Source organism: Poecilia latipinna, unplaced genomic scaffold (genome assembly GCF_001443285.1).
Source record: "Poecilia latipinna isolate Pla-1442-1.1 unplaced genomic scaffold, P_latipinna-1.0 Scaffold1190, whole genome shotgun sequence".
In the NCBI taxonomy this organism is placed as follows: Eukaryota; Metazoa; Chordata; class Actinopteri; order Cyprinodontiformes; family Poeciliidae; genus Poecilia; species Poecilia latipinna.
The window spans coordinates 26,198-51,238 of record NW_015113806.1 but is presented as its reverse complement, the minus strand read 5'-3'; the positions used below and the strand labels follow the sequence as shown (position 1 = coordinate 51,238).

General features: G+C 37.5%; 1 protein-coding gene across 4 annotated transcripts in view; it reads left to right on the top strand.

Annotated features, from left to right (window-relative positions):
* LOC106960520 (collagen alpha-1(XIV) chain-like) overlaps positions 1-25,041 on the top strand; it is a 113,384-nt gene that overhangs the window by 62,160 nt on the left and 26,183 nt on the right. For all 4 annotated transcript variants that reach the window (XM_015053657.1, XM_015053660.1, XM_015053658.1 and 1 more), the window contains 11 exons: positions 1,850-1,966; positions 4,131-4,277; positions 5,263-5,337; positions 8,225-8,364; positions 10,590-10,713; positions 17,403-17,546; positions 17,837-18,001; positions 18,124-18,162; positions 18,331-18,469; positions 19,966-20,108; positions 20,789-20,898. In XM_015053657.1, the coding sequence (XP_014909143.1) occupies positions 1,850-1,966; positions 4,131-4,277; positions 5,263-5,337; positions 8,225-8,364; positions 10,590-10,713; positions 17,403-17,546; positions 17,837-18,001; positions 18,124-18,162; positions 18,331-18,469; positions 19,966-20,108; positions 20,789-20,898 (1,343 nt within the window). The remainder of the gene's footprint in view (positions 1-1,849; positions 1,967-4,130; positions 4,278-5,262; positions 5,338-8,224; positions 8,365-10,589; positions 10,714-17,402; positions 17,547-17,836; positions 18,002-18,123; positions 18,163-18,330; positions 18,470-19,965; positions 20,109-20,788; positions 20,899-25,041) is intronic.

The window sequence follows — 25,041 nt, the reverse complement described above, 5'->3', positions numbered from 1 at the left end:
AAATAATAAACAGTACAGTTTCAATAGGCTCTCGCAGCGCTTAGCTGCTCGGGCCTAATAAAGAGCTCAGATGAGACTAAACTCCAACAGTTTTTGAGAACCATATCTCCTATAAAAGAGGTACTCCAGATCGTGAGACGACAGCGAACCTCTCACTTCTTGGATGCTAGACGAGCTGCAACCTCAGGAGGTTTTGATGCGTTTTGAGCCAAAAAGCAAATCGATAATCCCCAAAGCTGATTACAATGTAGACTGATGGGACAAAACTGGAGCCTTTATGCCAGTGACATCTGTTTTATGTCAACGTGGACCTTCCAAAGAAAAGACTACACAACACACAATATTAAACCTACTTTTAAAAGCAAACTCCAATTTTTAGTAAGTATGGAATAAAAAGCGCATAATGCCATCGTATGTTTTAAGTAAACTGAGTGTACTGGTATACTTTTGTGTCTCTGCATCTTATTTAAAACAGCAACTTCGTGTCACATACATTATTCAGTAGTATTTAACATAAAGCACCTGCTTCCCTGTGTATATATCCATTTTATATTCTCAGCATATTCAACTAATAAGAAGGAAAGTAAGCAAGTGACTCCTTGGAGACTTGCTTTATTATAACACGCCATAATTCAAGAGAAAAACAAGTTCCTGCTGTTTAAATAGCATACTTTGCAGTGTCCAGCATGCAACCATGATATTTTGCAGCAAAACATCGAAGGCCCAACTGCCTTTCTTGTTTTTTATTGCTTCCAACTCTGTCTACCTGAAGTTTATGTCAGCTTACAGCTTTCACACTTTTGTGGATCACGCAAAAGTCAATTTATTTATTTATTTGCATAGCACCATTTCACAACAAACATTGTCTTTAAAAAATTGTTTCCATTCAGTCACATACATCCCAATTGATCCTGCTTATCAAACAGTATGAGGTAATTGTTCAAATTAGTTTAGAAAGTTTCTAAGGAAACCCCGCAGATTGCATTGAGTCAAGCAAAAAAAAAAAAAAAAAAAATCTCCATTTGAAACATGAAGGGAGTTGTTTAAAAAAAAATAACACAATCTGCAGAAAACAAAAAAAGCAACAAAAGATGCATCTTTTTGTTTTGTTCCATTATTGAACTATAAGCCAAACATCTGTATTTGATTCAAACATCCCTCAAATCAAATATTCTGGATGCACATTATATGCAGTTTATCAAATGTTTTTCCATTCTTGAAATAAATGCCTGACTCCATACCTTTTGATGAGGTGATTAGATCAGAGAAAGCAGGCTGAAGGATCGTTGGAGGAGAGCAGATGATGGAGCTGCACTGACAGAGAACAGATATAAAAGTTGTTCTTGCATAACGAAATCATCACAGTCAGAATTTTAATGTATTTTTCAATGCAAATGATCACCGGCTGTTATAAATTGCTCCGTTTGGATGAATCTCTCTGAATCTCTCCTGTTTGATTGTGTTGGTAGAAAAAAATGTGTTCACGAGATTTAAACACACTTTTTATGGCAAAATCTCAGTTTTCCAATCTCCAATTTGAACTGTTTTCAAGCCTTCATTTGGTCGTGTTAAAAGGATTTAATCTCAGGAAAGGGAACAAAATCTGGAAATATTGTTTTTCTATTCCTGTCCAGACTGGAAAATGCCTCATTCAAATGCTTTACTTTTCCCCTGACTACAATGCAAACATGTTATTGGTTAATTCATCAAATTCATCATCATCATTATCATCTTGTAAGCGTGTATTTGAAGCTTTTCTGTGATAATACCGACAGAAGCCATTTCTCATAATCAGTCCCAGTTTGTTTAAAGCCACATGTTGAATCAATCTCTCTGTGTCTCACTCCAGTGTTCCTTGGTGTTTCTGGCTTGTCAACCTACCAGGTGCGCCCCGACAGCATGTGTGTTCAGTGGCAGCCTCTTCTGCACGCCACATCATACCGTGTCTCCATACAGTCTGTGCTCAGTAAGTACATTTACTGGTGGATGCTTTGTCGGTTTTTACGTAGCGTTTTGAAAAATCTCCAGGTTTTCCTCTTGGAAACCGAGTCTAAAAGATAGATTTACTTCAATTAATGTAAAAACTGAAGAATCCTAACACATTATTGTATTATCTACTCTCACACCAACTGAGTGCTAACTTCCTGCTGTGCAGCTATACGATACTCCATCAAAATATATATACAGACACCAAATTATTTACTGGAATTTTGTCCCGTTCATCTAGACAGAAAGGTGTTAACGAAGGTTTGAACATTATTGCTCAAACACAAAAAAAATATTTTGTCTGATTTAATGTCAGAGAATGAAGGGGAAAACAGTTTCTTTTTATAGAGTGTATGCAAACATCTTCTTTCAACTATAACAAAATTTTCCTATTCGTTTTATGAGAGCCAACTTTGTCTCAAACAGTTATATGCTGTATGAAAACCAACATCTGTGCAAAAAACACCCACTATACAAACACTATCTTCGTTAATGAAGTGTTCACTTTCTACACAAATAATGGTGTTCTCATTTGTGCATTTTGTTTGCATGACAAATAGCATTTTAATGACCATGAGTGCCATTTTACAGTCCTATTTATTTTCTGCTACTGACCAGAGTTGTGCTCCATGACGCACAGTTTTTTTTTTAATGACATTCCCGTGCCAAAAACCCTTCTGCAAACTCATTTAGTGCAATAGCAGCTGTGGATACCTCTGAGCAGCATCTCACTTAGGATAAAGTGTCTGTTGGATCATTGTTATGTATTAAAAGCATAGAGGATAGCTTGGGTGAGGCAGAGTTTACTTTAAGATCACGGAGCCAACTGGCTACTTAAACAACTTCAAAATTGTAAAAGTGTGAAAATGAGGTTGCAGTTATTTCCTTTAACCTCTCAGGTTGTTTCCCTATTGATTTCTCTCCAACATGAGACACATTAGGAAACAGAATTAAACCAGTGAAACTTACAAGCGTCAATTGTTACTCTGCACCACAGTTCAAACCAGATATTTACATACACTGAGTAAAAAGTCATATGCATTTTTTTTCCCTCACTATCTGAAGTTCAATCAACAAACTTTTCTTGTTTTTGGTCAGTTAGAATTAACAAAATTATTCATATATTTTTAAATGCCAGAAAGAAAACATAACAAGAACATAATCTGATTGATTTAGATTGAGAGCCGAAACTCTCAGTTCCTCCAAGTCGAGGCTAAAAATCCACCTGCTTAGAGTTTGCCTTTGATTCATAACAACTGAGACATTGATCAACATATTTTATGTCAATCTGCTTGATGATTTTGAAGATGGCACTCAACAACATGCAAAGTTTATTTGTTGTTTCATAATTGGTGCAAAGCACTTTGAGCTGCCTTGTTGATGAAATATGTTATACAAATGAACTTGATAGAGTAAAATGTCAGTGTCCAGATGTGCAGCCTGACTGAGACCTACTCACATCGACTGTGCTGAGATTTCAATCAAAGGTGCATTTACTAAATACTAACTTGGAAGGGTGAAATATTTAAGCAATCACTTATTTTATGTTAAATATTTTTGCAATTATTTTTGTAGAAATTGTTTTTTTACTTTAACATTAGAGGGTTTGTGCAACTTTTATTGGTAAAAAAAAACACTAACAAGCAATAAAATAAAAATAATCTTCAATGGTGAATACTTGTACGTAGCGATGCACCAGTCCGAATTTGTTAGTTTATTTCCAACAATGAGATCTTCGCTGGTACAGATTCTCTTTAAATGTGGCATAAAAAGGTTTAAGAACAAAGCTCAAAATATTTCCAAGGTTCCTTGTCGTTTGCTGTCATGCGCTGTTTATTTTAGCAGGAGAGGCAATAGTGCACAGCTGTGTGTGAAACAGGCTTTTACTATTTTAATTCAAAGACAAAAGGACCATGTGGTTTCCATTTTAAATTGCCCATAGTGTTTTATTTTAGTAATTAGCATAGTTAGCATAACTACAGCAGCACTTCTGGCTTTATTTGCTTCTGATTTACCTAAAAAGTTTTTGCTTCCCTGGTTTAGACATAATGCAGAAAAAGATTCAGAAAAAAATATTTCTTGAGAAAAAATATTTTGATCTGAGTTTTGTATGATTTGACTTTTTATTTATTTATTTCTTGCAGATGGTCAGAGACAAGAGCTAAACCTGGGAGGTTCAGCTTCGCGCCACTGTTTCTATGACCTCACTCCCAGTAGCCAGTACCAGATCAGCATTTATACACAAATGCAAGAAATGGAAGGACCGTCTGTATCCATTACTGACATGACATGTACGTATGCATACTTTTATCCTCAGAAGAAAAAAAAAAATGTTTTCAAACCTATTCATCAGCCTTGACTCGCTCTCATTTCCCCCAACATTCCTGTAGCTCCTCTCTGTCATGCATTTATCTCAGCTCTGCAAAATGTTCTACTAGTTTTCTTTTAGTCCATCATGTCTTCCTCTCTCTGAGAATATAGCTTCTGGTGTTGCAGGTCATTGTTCAGCTGATGGATTGAGCTGAATCTCACATCTTGAAATTCCTTAATATTTAAGCATTGTACTAGTTTTAGCCAGCTCTTATCCAATGGGATAAAAATTAAAGTTACTATAGATCATTCTGAATGCATTACAACTAGCCATGAAATTATGAAGATTATTTTGCTGTACAGAATTTTCTTTATTACCTACTTTTTGCTGCTAATGAATTAACTACATTGATTAAATGTAGTCTAATTAAGAAGTTGTTTGGTTAAATTAAGAGAAATGAGACAGATGGCTTATCTATGAACTTTCATTTTCTTGTGTCTTATTTCTGGAATTCCCATAATTTAATTGTTTAACGTTAAATAACACGATAGCTTTTGATGAAATTGGCTCCTTAAGGCTTGTGCTATTATTAGTTTGATATTTAAGTGCACAAACCAGGGGCACTCCCAGAAAAGTTTCTTAGTGGTGGCTAGACTAGAAGGGGGCAATATTATTTTATTTTTAATTTTATAATTGTGTGTATTTAGTTAGTTATTGGGGTTTACATTTATATCTTGAATGAATAAAACGACTCTACATGCCTTTCTATGACCTGAACACGGTTCCTTGATTCTCTCGAGTCGCCATTTGATTTTAAAGAGCGTGCCAAGCATCCTCCCCGTCCACCACCACTGACACAAACAAGCTGTAGATGTTTGTAGTTGGCAAATAAACTTCATCGTGGCATTGTTTTTTTGACATTGTTGTATGTTCTTTTCTTTTTCTCTGTGTTTATTCAAATGTAGTTTCAGAGCCCACTCCTGTTCCGACTGAACCTCCCAGCACAGAGCCCACTCCCACCATCCCGCCTGCTAAAGAAGGTAAACTTTAACCACAACATGAAGAACAGTCATGAACAGGTAGAATAGTATAATTTATGAGTAATTTAGAAAAACCTAGCTTATAATTTGGGAACATTTATTAAACTGGGAAAAAAAATATGATGTGGAAAAAGAATAGGCTTCTTTTTCCATAAAATCATCAAACAGTTTCTGTAGAGTTAATGTACTGAAGCTGCTTTACTTTATATATTGTCTTGGCAGTCAAGGCAGTGATCAAAGGAACAAAACCATTTTGGACAGCAGGGCAGATGACAACAGTATGTACAAGGCTTAGTGCATGGCCGAGTAATTTACAGATTAATTAAAGACAAAGTATTCTATTGATTTATATGTCATTTCCCGGTATGTGTAGAGGTGAAGTGCAGCGGAAGGTCATCTGTTAGACAGATGAGAGCTGCTGTATTGTGGGATGTCAAACGAAATTGATGATTTTCTGTTCCTATTCTGAGGTGAAAAAGCTCTGCTGTCTCTCCAAAGCTTCATCAAGAGGGAGGAGGGTAGGGAAGCAGGTTCTGTCCATCTCTGACCCAAACATCTCTGAGCTTCTGGTCAATGAGTTTACCTGCTTCCTTAAAATGTTTATTGAGCCTGGAGATCAAACAGCTAACCATGACCGACCATGAGAGGATCTCTGAGGCAACCTGAGAGATTCTTAGTTTCTTCAGAAAATAGTCTTTGGTGTTTGTGCTCCAGGCCTTTGTGTTAAGTTAACAGTATTTACAGCTGACAACCACCTCCTCTTCTCTCCCATATAACTTGGCACAATGGTAATTTTTTTGCTAGGTGCTTCTCAAAATAGGAAGACAGGAAAAGCTGCCCCTTCACATAAAGCAGATGTGTCTTTATCTTTATAACTCTGCTGCACTTGTATCTGCAGTCAGAGAAATAAAGATTTTTAGATAAACAAGGCTGGGTGAGGACTCAAGTCCAATTCATTTACGGCACATGAGGAGGATGGTCACAGAAGTTAAAAAAAAAAAAACTCCATATATTACTGTAAAATAATGGCTTCAAAGTTTTCAGTGTGGGATTATGCTTACTGTAAATGTGTCTAAAAACATTTTGTAGATCTTTAACAGGGAAACATAAGCCCAAACATTGGTATTTCTTAATCAGTATTAAGGAGCCAAGTTCAAACATTATTCATTCTACGTCACAATTTTTCTTTACAAATGGAAACTACAGTAGAGGTTTTAGCATGTTTTATTGCTGCCCTGCCTCGGAGTGGGCATGATTGAATTAACTAAAACCCGTCAAAGTCAAAGTGACCAATGATCGAAGATGATCCAAAATCAAATTAACATCAAAAGAGGCATTACCAAATAAGTCATTGATGAACAAAACACTTTGCTGACTGATAACAGGATATGTTTTGTTTCTCATCATATCCCTGGTTTATTTGTGTTTGTGTGTTTGCTTCAGCCTGCAATAATCAATATCACATGTTTCTGTTTCCATTATGTTGTCATTTCTGAGCTAACACTACTCGAGTCACAATGGGGAAAAAAGACAGAGCCTCTCGACCACTGGCTTCAGTCTAACAGTAGTCTTACATTTTTATTACTTTACATGTGCATGCCGAAATCCAAAATCGACTGCTAAACACAAGGCCTTACATCATTTCTCAGTGACCCCTGAATCCTAATCGTTAAATGAAAACAGGAAGGATTCATGTGCAGAGGCTACAAACAGAAGCAATTTACTTCTACTTCATTAGAGTAACTGTAACTTGATGTATTATACTGTAAATTAAGTAAACTAAAGCAGAAATCATAGTTGATCATAACTGATTTATTTAATGGCTAAAATGGAAATCAAACATAAGAAAAAAGATTCAAACTCCCACCCATAAGCTCTTTGGCCGCCTCCTCTTTTAAAAGGTCACCCTACAACACCAGTCCCTCAGACATGAACCGCTACGCCTGCTGAGCCCATCTTTAAGCATTTCTGTTTAAGTTTCTGACCTTTGTCAGACATGTGCCTCCATGTGAAACAGCATGCAACCTGTACTCCAAGCAAGATAAAAAGGAAAGCGAGAGAGTGTGTGAGGACAACAAGAAAGCAACAGAGGGAAGAAACTGGACAAAAGTGAAGGGTAGAACAAAATAAACACAAAATTTGCTCTGCAGAAAACTGAAACAAAGAAACTGAGAGAAAGGAGGATGAGAGAGTAGAAAAATATGGTGTTCTTGAAAAAAAGTAGGAAAATTATTTAAATTGCTGAAGAAAATGGGAGGAGAGAGCCACTGCAAAGAGAAGTGTCAGTAAAAACCATCACGGCTCCTCGGTTCCATCCTCTTCTGCTGCTTCAGAATTGCAGGCATTTTTCATGCTTTCCCTGAAATTTATGGAGGCCGGTAGGATCATAAACACTGCTTGGAATTTTGTGACTTTGAGTATGAAAAGCCTTTAAAACCCCTAAACAACTTTACAGCTGCTGCAATATGGCTTCTGGGAGTCGTTGAGAAACCTGAGAAGAATAAAAGCAGAGAGCAAAGTCGCTGCGGGGCCACGAACACAACTGAGCTGCTAACAAAAGAAGACATGAAATACATAAACCCGTTAAAAAAGGGCATTTCTCTGAGTTTCGAAGTGAGCTCACAGAGTTAATCCGTCTTTTGAACTTTACAGTGTGTGCATTGCTCTCAAGGTCTGATCCTTGCATATTGGCCCTTTTCTTGGAGATGTGCATTTGCCATGATTCTTACTTTGAATATTTAATCAGTCTTAATAATTAGACAGCCTGTTGAAATTCTGCATTCGCTTTGTCCTTATCCATCTTCTGTTCTGTGTGAAATTATTTGTTTTTTTAATGCAGGTATAAACTTTTGGGGGGTGACTAAGTCTTTCTGTCTTATCTGGCTAGTGTGCAAGGAAGCCAAGGCTGATCTGGCGTTTTTGGTTGACGGCTCTTGGTCCATTGGAGACGACAACTTCATGAAGATCACACGTTTTCTCTACAGCACTATGGGTTCACTGGATCTGATTGGACCAGATGGCACCCAGGTTTGTCACTAATGCTCTGAATTTTTCTCTTTTTGTGTGTGATGCTCAGACAAGTCAAATAGTGACTAAAATATTCAAAGGTGGAGGTGGGAAAGCTGAAGATGTTCTGACTTTTTTTTGAGAATGACCAAAGTGGGCTGACATGAGTATAAATGGACAGTTCAGGCTAAGACATGAGTGGAGAATGTTGAAGGATGTATTAAAGGATGGTTCAGAATTGAAGTCCCAGACGTTATTATTTACATTAAAATTTTGAATAATTTGGTAAATTGTTTTTTGATTCACAGCTTTCCCTCTTAAACAATTTCTTTCCAACATTTAATGTAAAGCAGATGCTCGAAAAGAACCAGTGATTTTAAAATTTGACTACAAAATTAGTGAGCGAAGCTCTCCTTTAAGAGTATGCTAACCCTGTAAAAACGATTCCTGTAGAATTAGCAGTTTGCAGCAATTTAGAAGTTTTCCATGTAGATTGTTAAGCGCTCCAAACCTTTAAATGGGTTGTGGTAATTATCCTATTATTGTGAAATTTCTGTATTTGAAATTGAAATGCACATTTCCTCCTAAACTGGCTATTAGATCATTAAACTTTAGTCTTGTTTTGCTTTTTGCTTTTTACATTTGTGCTTTTAGACCTTTGTTTTATTGGGAAAATTTTATTTCTGGCATGAGTCTACATGGCAGGGAAGCTGTTTTTTTTTACCCAATTTTCATTTGTTACTCCCCTGAGAAACCTGATTGTCTGCAGCCCTTTATCTACTTAAGTTTAGGAAAGTGAGAAGGAACTTTATTCCCCTAGTGAGTCAATCTTTACTTTCTGGAGCGACTTACAAGTTGCTGAGCTGCATTCGATTAACTTTGCTCATTTTCTGCCACTGTGTTCTTTGCCAGGAAACACTACTTCTTGTGTATAAATGGTGGTTTTAATAAGTTAAATCTGCATGAATTAGAAGCTGGAATAAGCATCAAGTGGTTCGAGCAGGGAAGGAGGCATTTCTCTGACTCATCCTGCCACAGTTTTACCATTAGGCTGATCAATATAGCAATGCCAGGCTTTAACTCCTTCCAGTGTAAAACTGATTTATTGGGGCCTCTTTCCTCTGTGGCCTCCATGATGTCAGCAGACTTCAGCTGCTTCATTTGTCACACTATATAGGTGCTTGCTAAACCTTTTTTTTTTTCATTTGTGTAATGTCTGCTGTTAAACAGTTTGCTGCCTTTGCTGTTCCCCAAAACCTCCGAGCAGTGGGATACTGACAGCAAGCCACTGGCTGTAATGTGAGAAAGTTGGCTGCACTGTAAAGAGGCAGTGGGCCCATAAATGTAATCAGACAAGAGCCAGCAGTAGCACCATTAGTGGTGTGGAGGGGATGATGGGGTCCATCGCTCTAAGAGAAACCTATTAGATTGATTATAGGTCAGAGTTAGATGTCTGAACAAAATGCGTCTTCTAGAACTATTCACACCCAGCTGGACTCTTCTACATGTTGCATCAGAAATGTTGGTGTGTTTTCTTTTGATTTGTTAGACCAACATAAAGTTGTGAATAGCTGAGAAGTAGAATAATGTATGCATTTAACATACTAATAATCTAAAATACAGGACACTTTTATATCAGGGAGCTCTGATTCAGCGCAAGTCCCTACCAGGTTTCCACTTCTGCAAGCTGCCATTTTAGCTTTTTCTCTTTAACAAACAATAAGCTCAGTTCTATTGAATGGAGAGCTTCTATAAACATAAATTTTCATGTTCTGCCATGGATTCTCATTTATATTTACGTCTGGATGTTGTTCATGTGTTCATGTTCTAACACATGACCAAGTTTTGATCTAAACCATCCCATTGCTCTGTAGCTTTGGCTGGATGCTTTGGTTCACCTCCAGTCTTCAGAATGACTTAAGAAAACAAACCAAGTGTTTAATGTCATCTGTTATATCCAAAGTAAATGCAAATACAGCAGATAAAACTGAAGTGGATGTTAAGTTGCTAGACTATAAGAATTTCTGCTTGTTTCAAAGTTTGCTGAACCAAACCTGCACAGACTAATGGAGCTATTTTCAAGTGATAATGAAGATCAACACTTTGGTGTTGATGTGAATTGATAGGGCAGAATGTTGTTTTCTGTGAAAATTATTTCTCTAGGTGCAGACAGGTAGGAATTGGACGCTGAGAGCATTTTCTCTCTCTACGCCGAGAACTTATTCGCCGTCTCCGTTTCTCCGCAGGTGGCTGTCGCTCAGTTCAGCGACGACGCACGGACTGAATTTCTGCTGAGTTCCCACGGTAACAAGGAAGCGCTGCTGGAAGCCATTCAGAAGATCAGATACAAGGGCGGGAACACCAAGACAGGTTAGAAGAAGTTGTCATCAAGATTACTGTGGTGATGCTCTCATTTTCAAAGGAGAGCACCAACACAAACTTGCAGTTTCTCTTACATTAGTCTAAATTTACCGCTGATTTGTGAAAACAGTCCCATAAGATTTTTGCAGATAGTAGTTTCCCCTCGTAAAAAAAAATAAATAAATAAATTGGGAGAACTTGGAGTCCTCAGGTAGTCCTGAAATATTGATGTTGGAAGTTGGAGCTGAAATCACAATATTCCCACAATGTCTTTTAAAACTAATTTTAATTCTCCAAGTGAATGTTTTCATTCATTCTGGACCAGTGGGAAGGATCCATTTACGCTCCAACCAGTAGCTGTTTCTAGTGTGGACAGACACACTCCAAACAGCTACTGGTTTTCTTTCATCTGGAGTCAGGAAGGCATATTTCCTCAAGACAATCAAGCTTCATTTCCAAACCTGAAATGTTATAAACTTTGCATGCTTTGGAAAATGTCTTTATTTGTTCAAGCAGCTCTTCATTATGTTTCCATCTTGCACCCTGACACACAGCTAAATTCATTTTAGTTTTTGGTGGTATTGTTCATGAAATGATGGCAAGTTTTTTTTTTTTTTTTTAATAGCATAAATTAATACACAAATAAGTTTTAAAAACCTATTTAAGTATGTGATCATTTAAGCAGAACCGAAACCACAATCAATAGATTTATTAAAAAAAAAAAACACCACCAAAATGCATGTCATGACAATCTGTTCAATATTTCATTGAATGTAAAAATAAAAATAAGTAAAACATGTTTTTATGTTTTATGGAATCACTGTTATACTCCTGTGCTGCAGCGTATTATGAATGTATTTATTTTGTCAGCCTTTCGTATCACAGTGCATCGACTGTGATATGGCTATAGATGATCTGATTGGTTGGCTATGGAGGTGCTATCCATGTTCACCAATGAGCATTTATGCTCCACTTATGAAGCCATAGTGACATTTTATTATGTCATGATAGACTGTTGCATAGGAAATATGAAGTAATAATAAAAAATACTAAAATAAATGTATATTTGCACCATATAATTAGTGCATTCAATACATTGACATAATAATAAAACTGCTAAATGTTCATATGACACATTTACCACACTTCTGTTTTAATTATTACATATATCATTATTTTATTACTTGTCTGTTTATTACATTCTGGCATCTCTGAGCTGTTAATCCCAATTTTTTTTTCTCTCTTTTTTTAACCACACTGCTGCCAAAAAGCGGGTAAAATCCATCCAACTGAATGACTTCACTCTACAGCCATGCTATCACTTACTGCAGGGGGAAAATATATCAATTCCTGGTCAGGATGCATGAGATGATCACGCCTGTAAAATTGGGGCGGATGTTTCTTCTGTACCAGGACACATGAGATGGTTGTCAATAATTCAGCTGGTTTCTGCTTTTATTGGCAATCCTGGTTGTTAAAGACACTTTCATTCAGCTGACATCTGAAATTTGTGTTCAACATGTTTATCTGTCCTTGAAAATACAGTAACTACATGTTCAAGGCCTCTGATATATATATCACAAAATAAAAGTAACTACAGAAATAAACAAATACAAAACAGATGGCATAGACCAAAACAAATTAGGGTAATTACAGTACAATAAAAAACATTCTGCAAAATGCATTCACTTCAATATTTTGTCTTCAGCTCTGCAAATTCTTTCTCTATTTGCTTACAGCTTGAAAAGACGGAAATGGAGCGAGTGTTTTAGCTGACAGGACAGAATCCAAACCAAATGTATGTGGAGTACAGCAAAGCAGAAAATGAACCATGATATTTCATCTTCAGACCACAGAGGGGTGAAAGAGAATCAGCTGAGGTCCGGCTAATGCTCAAAGACACAAAATCAATCTTTCTTTCTCTTTGTCTTGGAGCATTACAAAAACTGAAAGTTACAGAAATTAAGTTTTTATCCGTGAGCGTTTTAAATTTCCCACTCTGAAGTTTTTGTTTTATTGTCACTAAATCATAAAGCGGGGCTGTTTGAATACACAAACATCTCATGTGCTTCCGAGTTAACTGCAAGAAGATGCAGGGATTCAAAGAAATGTGAAAATGACATCCATAACACTAACAGCTAGTTTAATTTTAAAATCCAAAAATTGCTGTTTGTGCTTAAATTAAAAATGGTTTTCACTGATTTGCAAATGATTCATTCATCACATTCTGTCACATTACAACCAGAAACCTCATTGTGTTCTACTGTAATTTTATATGACAGGTTTACACATATAAAGACTTCTATAGAGATATTTTTGTCTAATTTGTTTAATATTTTCTAAAGCTCTGTCAGATTGGATGAAAAACATCTGCTAACATACATTTTCAAGTCTTCCCACAGATTGTGCTAGATTTAGGTCTGAATTTTGATTGTGCATTTTTAGAAAATTGCACTGCACTGTCGCTGTACGAGTGTTGCTGCCCTGGATGAAGGCGAACCTCAGTCCCTGTCCCAAGTCTTTTGAAGCATCTGAATTTTTATGGGTCTGGAATTGCTCTCTTTAGCCCCTTCCATCTTTCTGTCAAGTTTATTTGTGTAGCACATTTCAGAAAAAAGGCACTTCAAAGTCCCTCACATGATACAAATGTAAGACAATGAGCAAACAATAAAATCTTTGTGAAAAGTTGCTGTCAAGAGTAGATATAATCAATGGCCACTTATTTAAAAAAGGCAACTCTAAAGAAGTGGGTTTTAGTCTTGATTTAAAGGAACTCTGTGTTTCATCTGTTTTGCAGTTTTCTAGAAGTTTATTCCAGATTTATGGAGCACAAAAACCGAATGCTGCTTCTCCACATTTGTTTCTGATTATGTAGGATGTACATCAGACCAGAACCAGAAGACCTGAGTGGCCTGGATGGTCGATCCAGTGACAATATTATTCAATGTATTTTGGTGCCAAGTCATTCATGGATTTATAGATTAACAGTAATATCTTAAAGTCTATTTCCTCGGAGTTAGTGGAAGGACTTCAGAGTGATGTGCTCCATCTTCCTGGTTTTAGTGAGGATGTGAGCACCACTGGTATATTTACTTCAGCTGTAGAATCCTCTTTTTCTTTTTTTTTTGCTCCAATGTCATAAAATGTTTCCTAAGGAGTCGGTATTGTAATAGATAAACATTTTGGCAGTGACACAAAAGTTATTCTTCGCTAACTCTATCTAAGACAGACTAAAAGACAAAAGGTCTTTAATTGTTGAGCTTTTCAAACCTGCTGAAATTAAATTGTAGTCCGACATGAAATTATCTTTTGCTTCTGTCTATTTTTTGCATTTTCAATGCTAAAACATTTGGTCTGTTTGCTGATCACAGAGGGAATATTATTAAACAATATGCGTGTACACCTTCGGTTTTGAGCGACTGAAATTCTGTTGCCAAGTTACAACAATTGGAACAGAAATTTATTGTTTCACTTGATGGATTGGCATAATTTATGAAGGTAAAATATGTTATCTTTTCCTGAGCTGTTTAACTACACCATGTACAAAATATTTCTTTAACGATTTCACACGTTGCAAGTAAAAGACGCTGCCTCTTTAAAAACTTTTTGCCACTATTAGTAGTGATATTAATACACTAGAAGAGCATTTTGAGGACTCAGTTTATTAGTGGTGATATTCCAGTTTGTGGCTTCTTGTCATGAATTTATTCATCAGGGCAATAGTGAACCTTGCTACTTCGACAGCTGCTATGTAATGTTATTCTCTCTGTTCCTGCATTTGTGAGTGTGTGTTTTGACTTTCTCACCCTGTGTGTAATCATCCTTCAGCCTTGATAATGCTTAGCTTTGCAGTATACAGACATTGGGGATGTTTTTCCTTATTTGTTATCAAAAGTCCAGCAAGAAGACAGTGTGTGTTTGTATGCTTTGTGCAAATGGTGAAAACTACCATTATGAATTTTTTCATGTTTCAGGAGTGTATTTTATATTTATTATGAATTTGCATATATTTGGGAAAGAGATGTTAATGGTTTGCTTTTCTTTTGGCAGAGAGATTGTAAGTCTATAAAGCAAAGATTATCAATAAAAACCATGGCTTACTGAGAAAAATACACAGTTGCTACTAGTTTCTTTCCGACTCAACAAACTTTTCCCTCTCAACGCTTTTTGCATATTTTTAGCACATTTAAACAAGGCCTTAATAATTGATAACTGTGATAAATTTACGCATGATAATCCTGAAAATGACTGAGATCCTTCCAAGCTTGCTGTATAATGTATTGATAAAATACAAACTTTAGTACAGTTTCCCAGTCAAATTGGGCCAGATCTAACACCAGATTGTGCTAACTGCTTAGCATGTAAAAAGACAATAAAGGAACAAACTCTTATCTAATGAGAAGTTCAATCTTAACTAAACATGACTCACTGGCATTACATTTAATGCAGCTATATTTTACCATCTTGTGATTTCTGCTGGTTTTTGACCCAACAGACTGGGTCATAATTTGTGTGTGTTTTGTAATGGTATCTCTCTCTTAGGCAGCAGATACAAAGCTGAGAGACACCACCAAAAAATCCTGTTTGTCTTTAGAAAATGACTCCATTTTGATAAGCGACATCTGAAGACAAACTACCTTGAAAAGTGTTCATTTAGACATTTCCTCATCCTCTCTTTCCCTGTTCTGGTCTTTTCCGTCTGAACCCTCTCCATCAGCCTCCATCGCCCGGCCCCCTGCTCCATCTGATAGCTGCCCTCCTCCCGGTGTTGTCTTCTGTGTCTCTTCATGCCTCGCTAGCTGCTGCATTTCTAGACATGCCTGTCACGATCAGTGTGTAGAAACAGATGTACCGCTCACAGATGTCTGACATCACAACGTTTTACAGGCTGACAGCTTTGTCATTTGTCATCACAGACGGGTTCTTGAAAAAGTGGAGAGAGAGAGAAAGTTGTGATATAGTCTGAAAGTTTTGCTTGAAGTTCAGGGACAGTAATATATGTGCTGTATACTATTAATCAATTTATGGTTGTTTATTAAATTTCTGCAACAATTAGAGTTTACTATCTCAACTCAAACACATAAATGTCCCTTGCAGGATGATTAGCAATAACCCCATTTAAACTGATTATGTAAATAATGATGTACTAAATTGGGACTAAAATTAAAAAACTGCCTGTGTGACAAGATTACACTTCTCACTTTCTGTTTGGTAGAATCAATTACTTTTAGTTCACTTCATGGGGCAAACGGTGAGCTGACAGGAGAAATACTTCATTTCTGCACAATATTAAAACGAGTAGCCAGTCTACTGCTGTGCTGTGGTGAGTTGAAAGCCCTCCCTTGTGTAAGATTTATAAAATTTGCTGCGATGTGTTCACAGACGTGGCCTTTATCAGGGGTGGGTCTGGAAACCTTTTAAAGCCGTCTAGACATTTCGCATTGAACGATTAGGTTCATTATCAGGTGATCAGACCTCAAGATGTGCAAACTTTGTGTAATGTTCTGGCTTAATGTTAAATCATCCAACACGACATGTTTGTGTTAGTCTCAATCCTCAGTGCTTAGGTCATCACTTCTCTGACATTGTCTTGTTAGGTTGATGATAAAAAGCTTTAACTCATATCCGTGTAATAATTGCTACGCTCAGAAATGTACCTGATTAATGCCATTGAAAGATGAATTAATTATAGTGGAGGAATTTGAGGAGCCATCTTTGTAGTTTCCCTGATATTCATTTTATGCTGCCCCTTTTTTGATCCAGTATAAAGTAGCATCAGTATTTACTTGGTACATGTAATATTTTTGTTAAAGTGATGGCGTAAACTATCATAGCAGAACAAATGTTATTAAAGGCACCCATTTTAAATAAGGATTTACATTATTTGTAAAGCAATTTCAAGCATTTTTTTCTTCAAGAAGGGTTGTTTATCTTTTACTTGGTCATTTTTTTAGATTAAAGACTATACCGTTATATAGTAGTTTGTTGGCTTATATTTCTAAAAGTTTTCAGTCACTTCCCTTCGAATTGATCCTGAAAACAATGTCACTGAAAAAAGTTTCTGCTGTTTGAGGAGGTTATAAAGACATCAAAGCCATAACATGGATTTATTAAAGTAAGCCAACTGTGGCGATACGCTCATGAATGGACTTTCATGATGGGTTTGATTTAAAAGATGTAATTATGTGAGGGGGCTGGTTCTGATGAAGGGAGTGTCAGCAACTCATTAAAACGGGAACATAATCAGCAGAGTGAGGAAAAAGCCTTTAATGTCCAGGTTATACAGTATGATGCACAGAGAGAGAGAGCTGTGAATCAGGGATTAACCAGAAAAGGCTGGGGTGTTGTCACAGTAAACATCAACTACAGAGAATCTGCTTGTTTTAAAGTCTTAGGATTGGACTAGTCTGCTTGAACCAAAATCTTCAAACAGAATTAAAACAACAGGGATTTTCCTCCTGATTCAATTACAGTGACTTACACACTTACTTGTCTTCCTTATACACATGTGTACAACGCTTTCGAATAAGATATGTTTTATTGCAGCAGCATAATTTCACTCTGAAAGATCTAGAAAATTATATAACTTTTAATTTGGGTACATTTACTTACTGTAAGGCAGGCAAAGCATTCATTTAAACAAAAAAACACACACATTTAAATCTAAATGTCTTATTTGTTTTTTGTTTCCTCCTCAGGTCGAGCCATCAAGCACGTGAAGGAATCCATCTTCACGCCAGAGGCCGGAGCCAGGAGGGGCGTTCCCAAGGTCCTGGTTGTTCTGACTGATGGACGGTCGCAGGACGATGTCAACAAAGTGTCAAAGGAGATGCAAATGGAGGGTGGGTGCTCCGATTCGTCAAGTGTAGAAATGGTTGATTACAACAGGAATGATGTCACACCTGAGCTTAGCACGTTTGTGGATGTGCACTCTAACATGTCTATTAATAATTAATAATAAACAAACTCCTTGTTTGACTCTGTTTCATAATGCTTCTTAAACTATCGGTGGTATTTAGTTTGAGTCTGTTTAGTAGCTGTGAAACTCAAAAGATTTCTACAGTCTTTTTTATATTTTATTTCCATTTACTCCAGACTTATCAGAAGACTTTCTGTTTCATGCCACTTCTAGGCTACATCATCTTTGCAATCGGCTTTGCGGATGCAGACTATGGAGAGCTGGTGAATATTGCCAGCAAGCCCAGCGAGAGACACGTCTTTTTCGTGGATGATCTGGATGCTGTGAAGAAAATAGAGGAGCAACTTATTACCTTCGTCTGTGAGGCAGCCACCGCCAGTGAGTGGCACCAGCTTATGTTTTAAACCCCCACCGAATCCATGAATCTTCAGGGAAAGAGGCGTTGTCTAGAGTTTATTTAAATGCTGGCTGATGATGGTCATAAACTCTTTGTCTTTCAGCTTGTCCATCTATGCTGATGAGCGGCAACACGCTGGCAGGTGAGAGATTTGATCAAATGAGCAACACACACGCCGCACAGGCTGGCGGAGGCTCATTCGCCGTTAAGCGAACAGCGATAATGATGGCGCAGACGAGACGGTTGACAATTATGTAGGTGATAATCTCGCTGAGGAAAACTAACTGTGGTTTTCATGACTCTGCTTCAGGCTTCAAAATGATGGAGAAGTTTGGCCTGGTGGAGAAGGAGTACAGCACCCTGCCTGGAGTTTCTCTGGAGCCTGGTTCGTTTAACAGCTTCCCCTGCTACAGGTTACACCGCGATGCCCTGGTGTCGCAGCCCACCAAGTGAGCAAGAGCATGTCCTCCCCGAGATATCAAATACACGCTGTGTAAAGCATGGTAGAGCAAACGAAGCCTAAAATGTAACTTTTTTTTTAGTCTGCCCAAAGATTTTCTATCCACTTTAAAGCAAACATTGGTTAAAGCTGCTCTTGGAGAAAGTGCTTTCTAAATGTAATTCTAACCCAAAAAATGGTCATTGCCAAAAACCCCGCCATGCCCACAGTGTTGGGAGCATTATGATCTGAAGTTTCTTTTTTACAGATGGAACTGTTTTTTTTTGTGTTTTTTTTTTGTTTGGTTGTTTTGTTTAGTTATGTTTTTTGTTTTTTTAGTCAAGACGGAGAAAAATATAAACAGGGCCGTCAGTCATGATCTAAAACCCTCAGACATCTGATGGGAAATGTATTTTACTTTTTCCCATCAGAATGAGAAGGTTTATTCATGAGGGAAAAGTTAAAGTTTTAGAGTAACAATCAGAGAACAGAACTAAAGTTTGATCTGGTAGATCTAGGAGATTGTTGCAAGACAAAGGAGAGGGATGTTTCCAAGCCTCTGTGTGGAATGGTAATAGATTATTTCCAAATTACACATTTTTTTTTTTAATTTGCGTCCACATTATTTTATTTGCTGATCAATGGGGTGCATTGATCAGTGTGGTGCGTTGGCCAGATCAGGCGCCCCATAGATCAGCAAATAGAATAATCCGGATGTACTCTTACATCAGTGGTGACTTCCAACGTTTCTTGTACTCTTGCAGTTTTCTTTCCTATGAATAAGTTTGGATGGCAATAATAATAAGTGTTTCAAACGATTCAGTGGGGTTTACAAAAGAGAGTTCGGTTTGACAGCATTTTCGAAAATGCAAGAATATGGTAAAAAAAAAATAAAATAACTTGCTTTATTTGAATTCCTCATGAATTTAATGTGTTTTTTTGTTTTACCGTTTTAAAACACAGCTCTTAATGCAGCTCAGAGAGGTACTACATTCAAATAAATACATAAAAATTGATGTTGTTGCCAGTTACCACCAGGGAGCATTTATCTAGAGCCTCCTTGCATGAAAATAGAAATCCTTTGTGTAGCAAAGGTAATTGGAAGCTTTTAATGGCTTCATTTGAGCTCCTGTAATGTTTTCCTTTCTGTGATGTTGTCATTTTAGGAGCTTTTTTTTCCCAGTTTGTGCTGTCAACAGGCTGTAATTGTACCTTCCTGTTGTGTGATTGTTCTATTTTTTAAAACTGTCAGCAATGAACAGTTTGGAAAGTTTAGGGTGGCATTAAAAAACCCTCATGCTCAGAGGCAGTTATTCAAAACACGGTGGGTTCTTTGATCAGAAAAAGCCAGCGGATGCGCAGTCTGTCTGGAGCTGCAGAGAGCGCTGCACCAGCCGCTGCAGCAGCTGAAGCGAGTCAAAAGGCACTTGTAAAAGACTTCCAGAGGCTACGTGGCTCTGAGGCACGGCTAAGCCTGCTGTGTTTCTCTGTTTGTCTGCTCCACAGGTACCTTCACCCTGAGGGTTTGCCATCCGACTACACCATTTCTATGATGCTCCGTTTGCTCCCTGAGACCCCGCAGGAACCCTTTGCTTTGTGGGAAATCCTCAACAAAGACAATGCGCCGATGGTGGGCCTAATCCTCGACAGTGAGTCTGAGTCGCTGAAAGTTTTTCGGCTCTCTTTTTTTTTTTTTCTTTCCTTTAGTTTTCCTGCTTTCTTTCAAGTAAGCCGAGGAAGTTCACAATTTTGGAAGCAAAACTGCAGAAACACGGCTGAGACTATCACTTTTAATCCCATCAAATGTTCTCGACCTTTATCTAGAGCAGTGGTAGGTAAACTCAGCCTCCAAGAGCTACTGTCCTGTATATTTTAGACATGTCCGATCTCCAACACAGCCGAGTTGATGGCTGAAAATTTTACGGAGGCTGTGGTAATGAGTCTTCTCGTTCGATTCAGCCGTATTGAGCGAAGGGAACATCCGACTCCTGCAGGACATCGACCATTGAGGACTGGCTTCGGACACACCTGATCTAAGCATTTTGTTCCTCCAAATAATTGCACCTCTTAAATCCTACTGAATAATTTTCATTCATTTGTAACTTGGATTGAACTCAAAGCTCACATTGCAACTCTTATCTCCAAATTACTACAGTACAAAAAAAAAAAAAGAGAAAGGGCTTCAGGAAGCATTTTATTTTGATTGTGATATTTATACAAATGGTATCATTGAGATGGCTTGTTTTTCCAAAAACAGCATAGCTGAGTTAAATCCAAGAAAAGTTAATTCTGTCTGCAAACGTGAACTTCCTCTAACCTCGTCCCCCAGGCTCTGGGAAGACGCTGACATTCTTCAACCACGACTACAGAGGAGACTTCCAGACTGTTACGTTTGAAGGACCAGAAATCAAAAAGGTTTTCCACGGCAGCTTCCACAAGGTGTGTGTTGCGGACAAGTATCTTAAACCATTTCGTTTAAAGTGTGGATGTAGCCTGAAGTAAAAATGGGCCCTGAATAACTTTCTATATCCTGTTAACATTTCTACTTTGTCATGTTATACAAACTTCGATCAGGATTTTATTTGAAGTATTAAAGCCGCTGAAGGAAAGGATTCTTTTTCAGAAATGTTTCACAAATAAAAACTTGACCTTTTAATATGACACCCTTTGGTAAAAGTGTTATAAATTACAGATGTTCTTTCACAGGTTTACCAGAAAACACTAATGAACAATAACCATCATGATATCCAAGGGAAACACCAGACTGGTCAGGGATAGAGTAGTCGAGAAGGTTACGCAGGTTTAGGTTATAAAACAAGCTTTTATGATCGCCATTATATGAGTGTGACACAAGTGTAGGTATAATTTAGGACATGATTGTCAAGCCGAGGGCCAGAAGGGGAGCGTTTGTCAGAAAAAAACAGCCAAAAGGCCTGTTCAGACCCACAACTCAGCTTGGAGAATCTGTTAGGAGAAAACCATCAGACATATTTGATATTATCCAAGAGACATGTAAGGGACAGAGGGGAAACAATTGTGAGAGAAAACCTGTTATAATGGGAAAAAAACTAAAGACTGGGGCAGTGGGTCGCCTTCCAGGAGGATAATGATCCCAAAAACGGAGCCAGAGCTGCAGAGGAACATTTTCTTCTGACCCTCATTGTCTTTAATTGTATAATTTATTGATCTATTTGTGTCTTCTTACTTCAATAATTTCTAGTTTTTATTAAGCAGTTACCCAGTTTTATCCTCTTTACACCTATCTGTATGCAAAGTGCTCTACAATTGCAGATGATTGATTGAATGATGGGTTACAATGCAGACCCGAATCAATGAATTGAGATTCTGTGGCGAAACTTGGAAAATTGATGTTCACAGGCTCTCCTGTCTCATCTGACTGGTGTAACTTGGAAAGAAAAATTTGTGAAAAATTCAGATGAGCTGACGGAGACATCCTCCAAAAGACCTACAGCTGTAACCGCATGTGGTTCTGTACAGTATTGACTTGGGAGGCAAAATACAAAGTCCATACTTTTAAGATTTTTAACTGTGAAAAATAATTAAACCAAGTACCTTTTTAGCTCTACAGTTTACTTATGCACTACTTTGTGCTGGTGTGTCATTAAAAAAACAATAAAGTATATGATGTTTGTGGTGCAATTGATAAAAACACTAGAAATTGGTATGGATACTTTTGCAAGTCCCTGTGAAAGTTAATGAAGACCAATTTCATAATACACTTGCAGATAAACCTTCTGACTGCGGCACAGAAACTGTGCTGAACAGAGGGGAGCTGGTGGAGCTGGACTGTAGGTTACAGGCAGCTGTGAAGCACAAAAACAGGAACATCCCACGAGTATTTGGATGTTTTTGAAGTTGTACATTTAGGCTGGGGGGATTTCAGAGCCTCGTGGGCTGAGAATGTTCTCTTTATTTTATCAGCACTGTTTTAGAGAGTTTGAACCTCCAACTAAAGAGCCCATCTCCCTCCTCACGGTCTGTCTTTTCTGATTTATTAATATTTTGACTTTTATATATGATTGAACCACACACACGGGAGTTTGAGAAAACGAGACCTCTTTTCTCTTTCTAATTTAGCTCAGCCCCGGTGGGTATACCATTAAGCTGAATTGTTTCTCATTTAGATATTTTAATAAAGTGGATTTTTATGTAAATTGTGTGGTATCGCACTGAAAAAGCAGCACCAAAGTCCAGGGAGATTTCTGTTGCAGAAAAACTTTTATTCCCGTTTATGAGAAACAATTAAAAATGAAAATTATAACATAGGCTAAACAATAATACAGGTGTGGAATAAATGATTTGGTCTCCACAGACTTAGTATATGCAGACTACAAAACTCTGATCAGCCCCATTAAAATGAAGATATTCAATCCTCAGAGATCTTGTCTGAATATCTCTAACTGGTTAGTTCTAAGAAACTTGCTAGGATTTGGAAAATAAAGCATTATTCTTTTTTTAAGGAGCAGCTGGTTTATACTGTCACTACTTAAAGTTTTTTTTTTTTTTTTTGCTAAAAACAACCTCACAGCCACCCACCAGCCTCCAGTTTTCCATTCCTTATCTCAAAATGTGCGGGAGTAGCTGTCCATCATTCAGCCGTTTGCCTTTGTTGGCGAACATGGCGACGTTCAGAGCAGGAACAGATGCAGAGGACTGCCAGACCAAAGGAAGTGTTTGCTTCTATTTAGACAGGATGACAAGTGAATAAGAGGAGTGTTCGTGAGCATGAGCTTGTTTGTGTGGCCTTTAGAAAAGGATTACCATATGAAGACGCCGCACGTTAAAGCAGGAAACCCAGTAGGATCTGTCAAAGCTTACTGAGGCACACAGGCACAGACGGGCCGACAAACCCCGGGGGGAGAGACGGAAAACAGGAACAGGTAAAAGTAGAGAACAGAGGAATAGATATAAATGACTCTGAGTTTTAGTCGCAAAGAAAAAAATATAGTCATAAAAAACGGAGACACAAAGGGGAGAAGAGAAACTTGTCTTTGCTGTAACTCACACATTGCTCAGAGCCATAATATTCTCCAGAGGCGTGTGAATGCTATTTTTGTACCTCCCCACATGATTAAACATTAAAAAAGACATGTGTGCTAAAACTCTTTCTGTGAGCTACAAATCATCGTTGTAGAGCTTTAACTAGCTTTTTTGGGTTTTCTAGCTCTCAGTCACTTACAGAGTCTCATGGTGTAGTTAAAATAAAATAAAATATATTTGTATATCTTAAAATCATATGCAGCCCTTAAACAGATTATGTAAAATCACAACAGTGGGCATCAATAAATAGGAAGTTAGCTGAAATGAGTGACACCAATCATTAAACAGCCTTCATCTGGGCTCTGATCCATTATTATTCATCAGTGGGATTAAGTTTCAATCAGATTATAATTTCTGATCCAGTGAATTTATGTGTGTGTTTTTTTTTCCTCTTATTCCAGATTGTTGTCACTTGTAGTCACTCCCTATTTTTCTTGTCCCAATACCCGTCTTCAGGAGACCACATATTTAGGGGTGAACTTTGACTAGGTCATTCACTGCTCCTTTAAGACCTAAAAAAAAAAAACAAACAAAAAACACACATCTATTTTAAGGTCCAGTTAATGCTGTTTAATGCATCTGAAAAATTTTGGGTGAAAACTGTCATTCAATCAGACTTTATATTTTAAATTAGCTCAACGAAAACCGCAGTTGCATGTTTGATAAAGGGACACCAGCTCACGCTGTTGCCAGGACGATGTTGTTCTGTGGGTTTGTTTGGCATTTATGGTGATGTTCTTTGCCAGAAATAACTTTTAAACCATGGCTTTTAGCTGTGGTTGTTTTGCTCAATGACATGAAGGATCAGATGTCAAGAAAATGCTTCTGGGAGAGTTGAACTTAATTTCCTTTCTAATTGGATTCGCAATAACGGATGGCAGGTGTGAACCCAGGAAGACTGAATGTTGAAATTGAATCAAAAGGTTCAAGAACGTATGAGTTTAAGTTTTCCACATCTGTTTACTTTATTGGGTTTCAGTTAAATTGACAAATGTGTGTGAACTGATAGCCACTCTATGGTACATTGCTATATCAATGACAAGAAGAAAAGTACATCCTGGAAGTGGTAAGCTTCAAGCTCTGTTTTTCTTTGAGAATGTGACCTTTTAAGAGAGAAAAACGTGTTCATAATTTAAAATTAAAACATGTGCTTTTACTTCCTGGCAAGATAATTTTGATTTTATAAAACCGAAATGTGCAAACAAGACATTTTTCATTTAGCATGAAGGCCAGAGTCACATGGAGGAAAATGCTGAAACACAGAAAGACAGACATGCACATACCACACAGTGCTGCTTATATACCATCGACATTTCCCTGCCCTGCACTCATTCCCTAACCGCTAATATTAACCTTAACTGAATGCCACTAAATATCAGCTAAATGTCTGCACCATGGAGGATTTTCATTATGCTTTATTTCACAAAAGCTCAACACACGTTATGACCGGTGAAGTATTCAGACTGAAGGACACAAAAGTCATTTAAAAAAAAAAAAAAATGAGGTTCACACCTCAGCAGA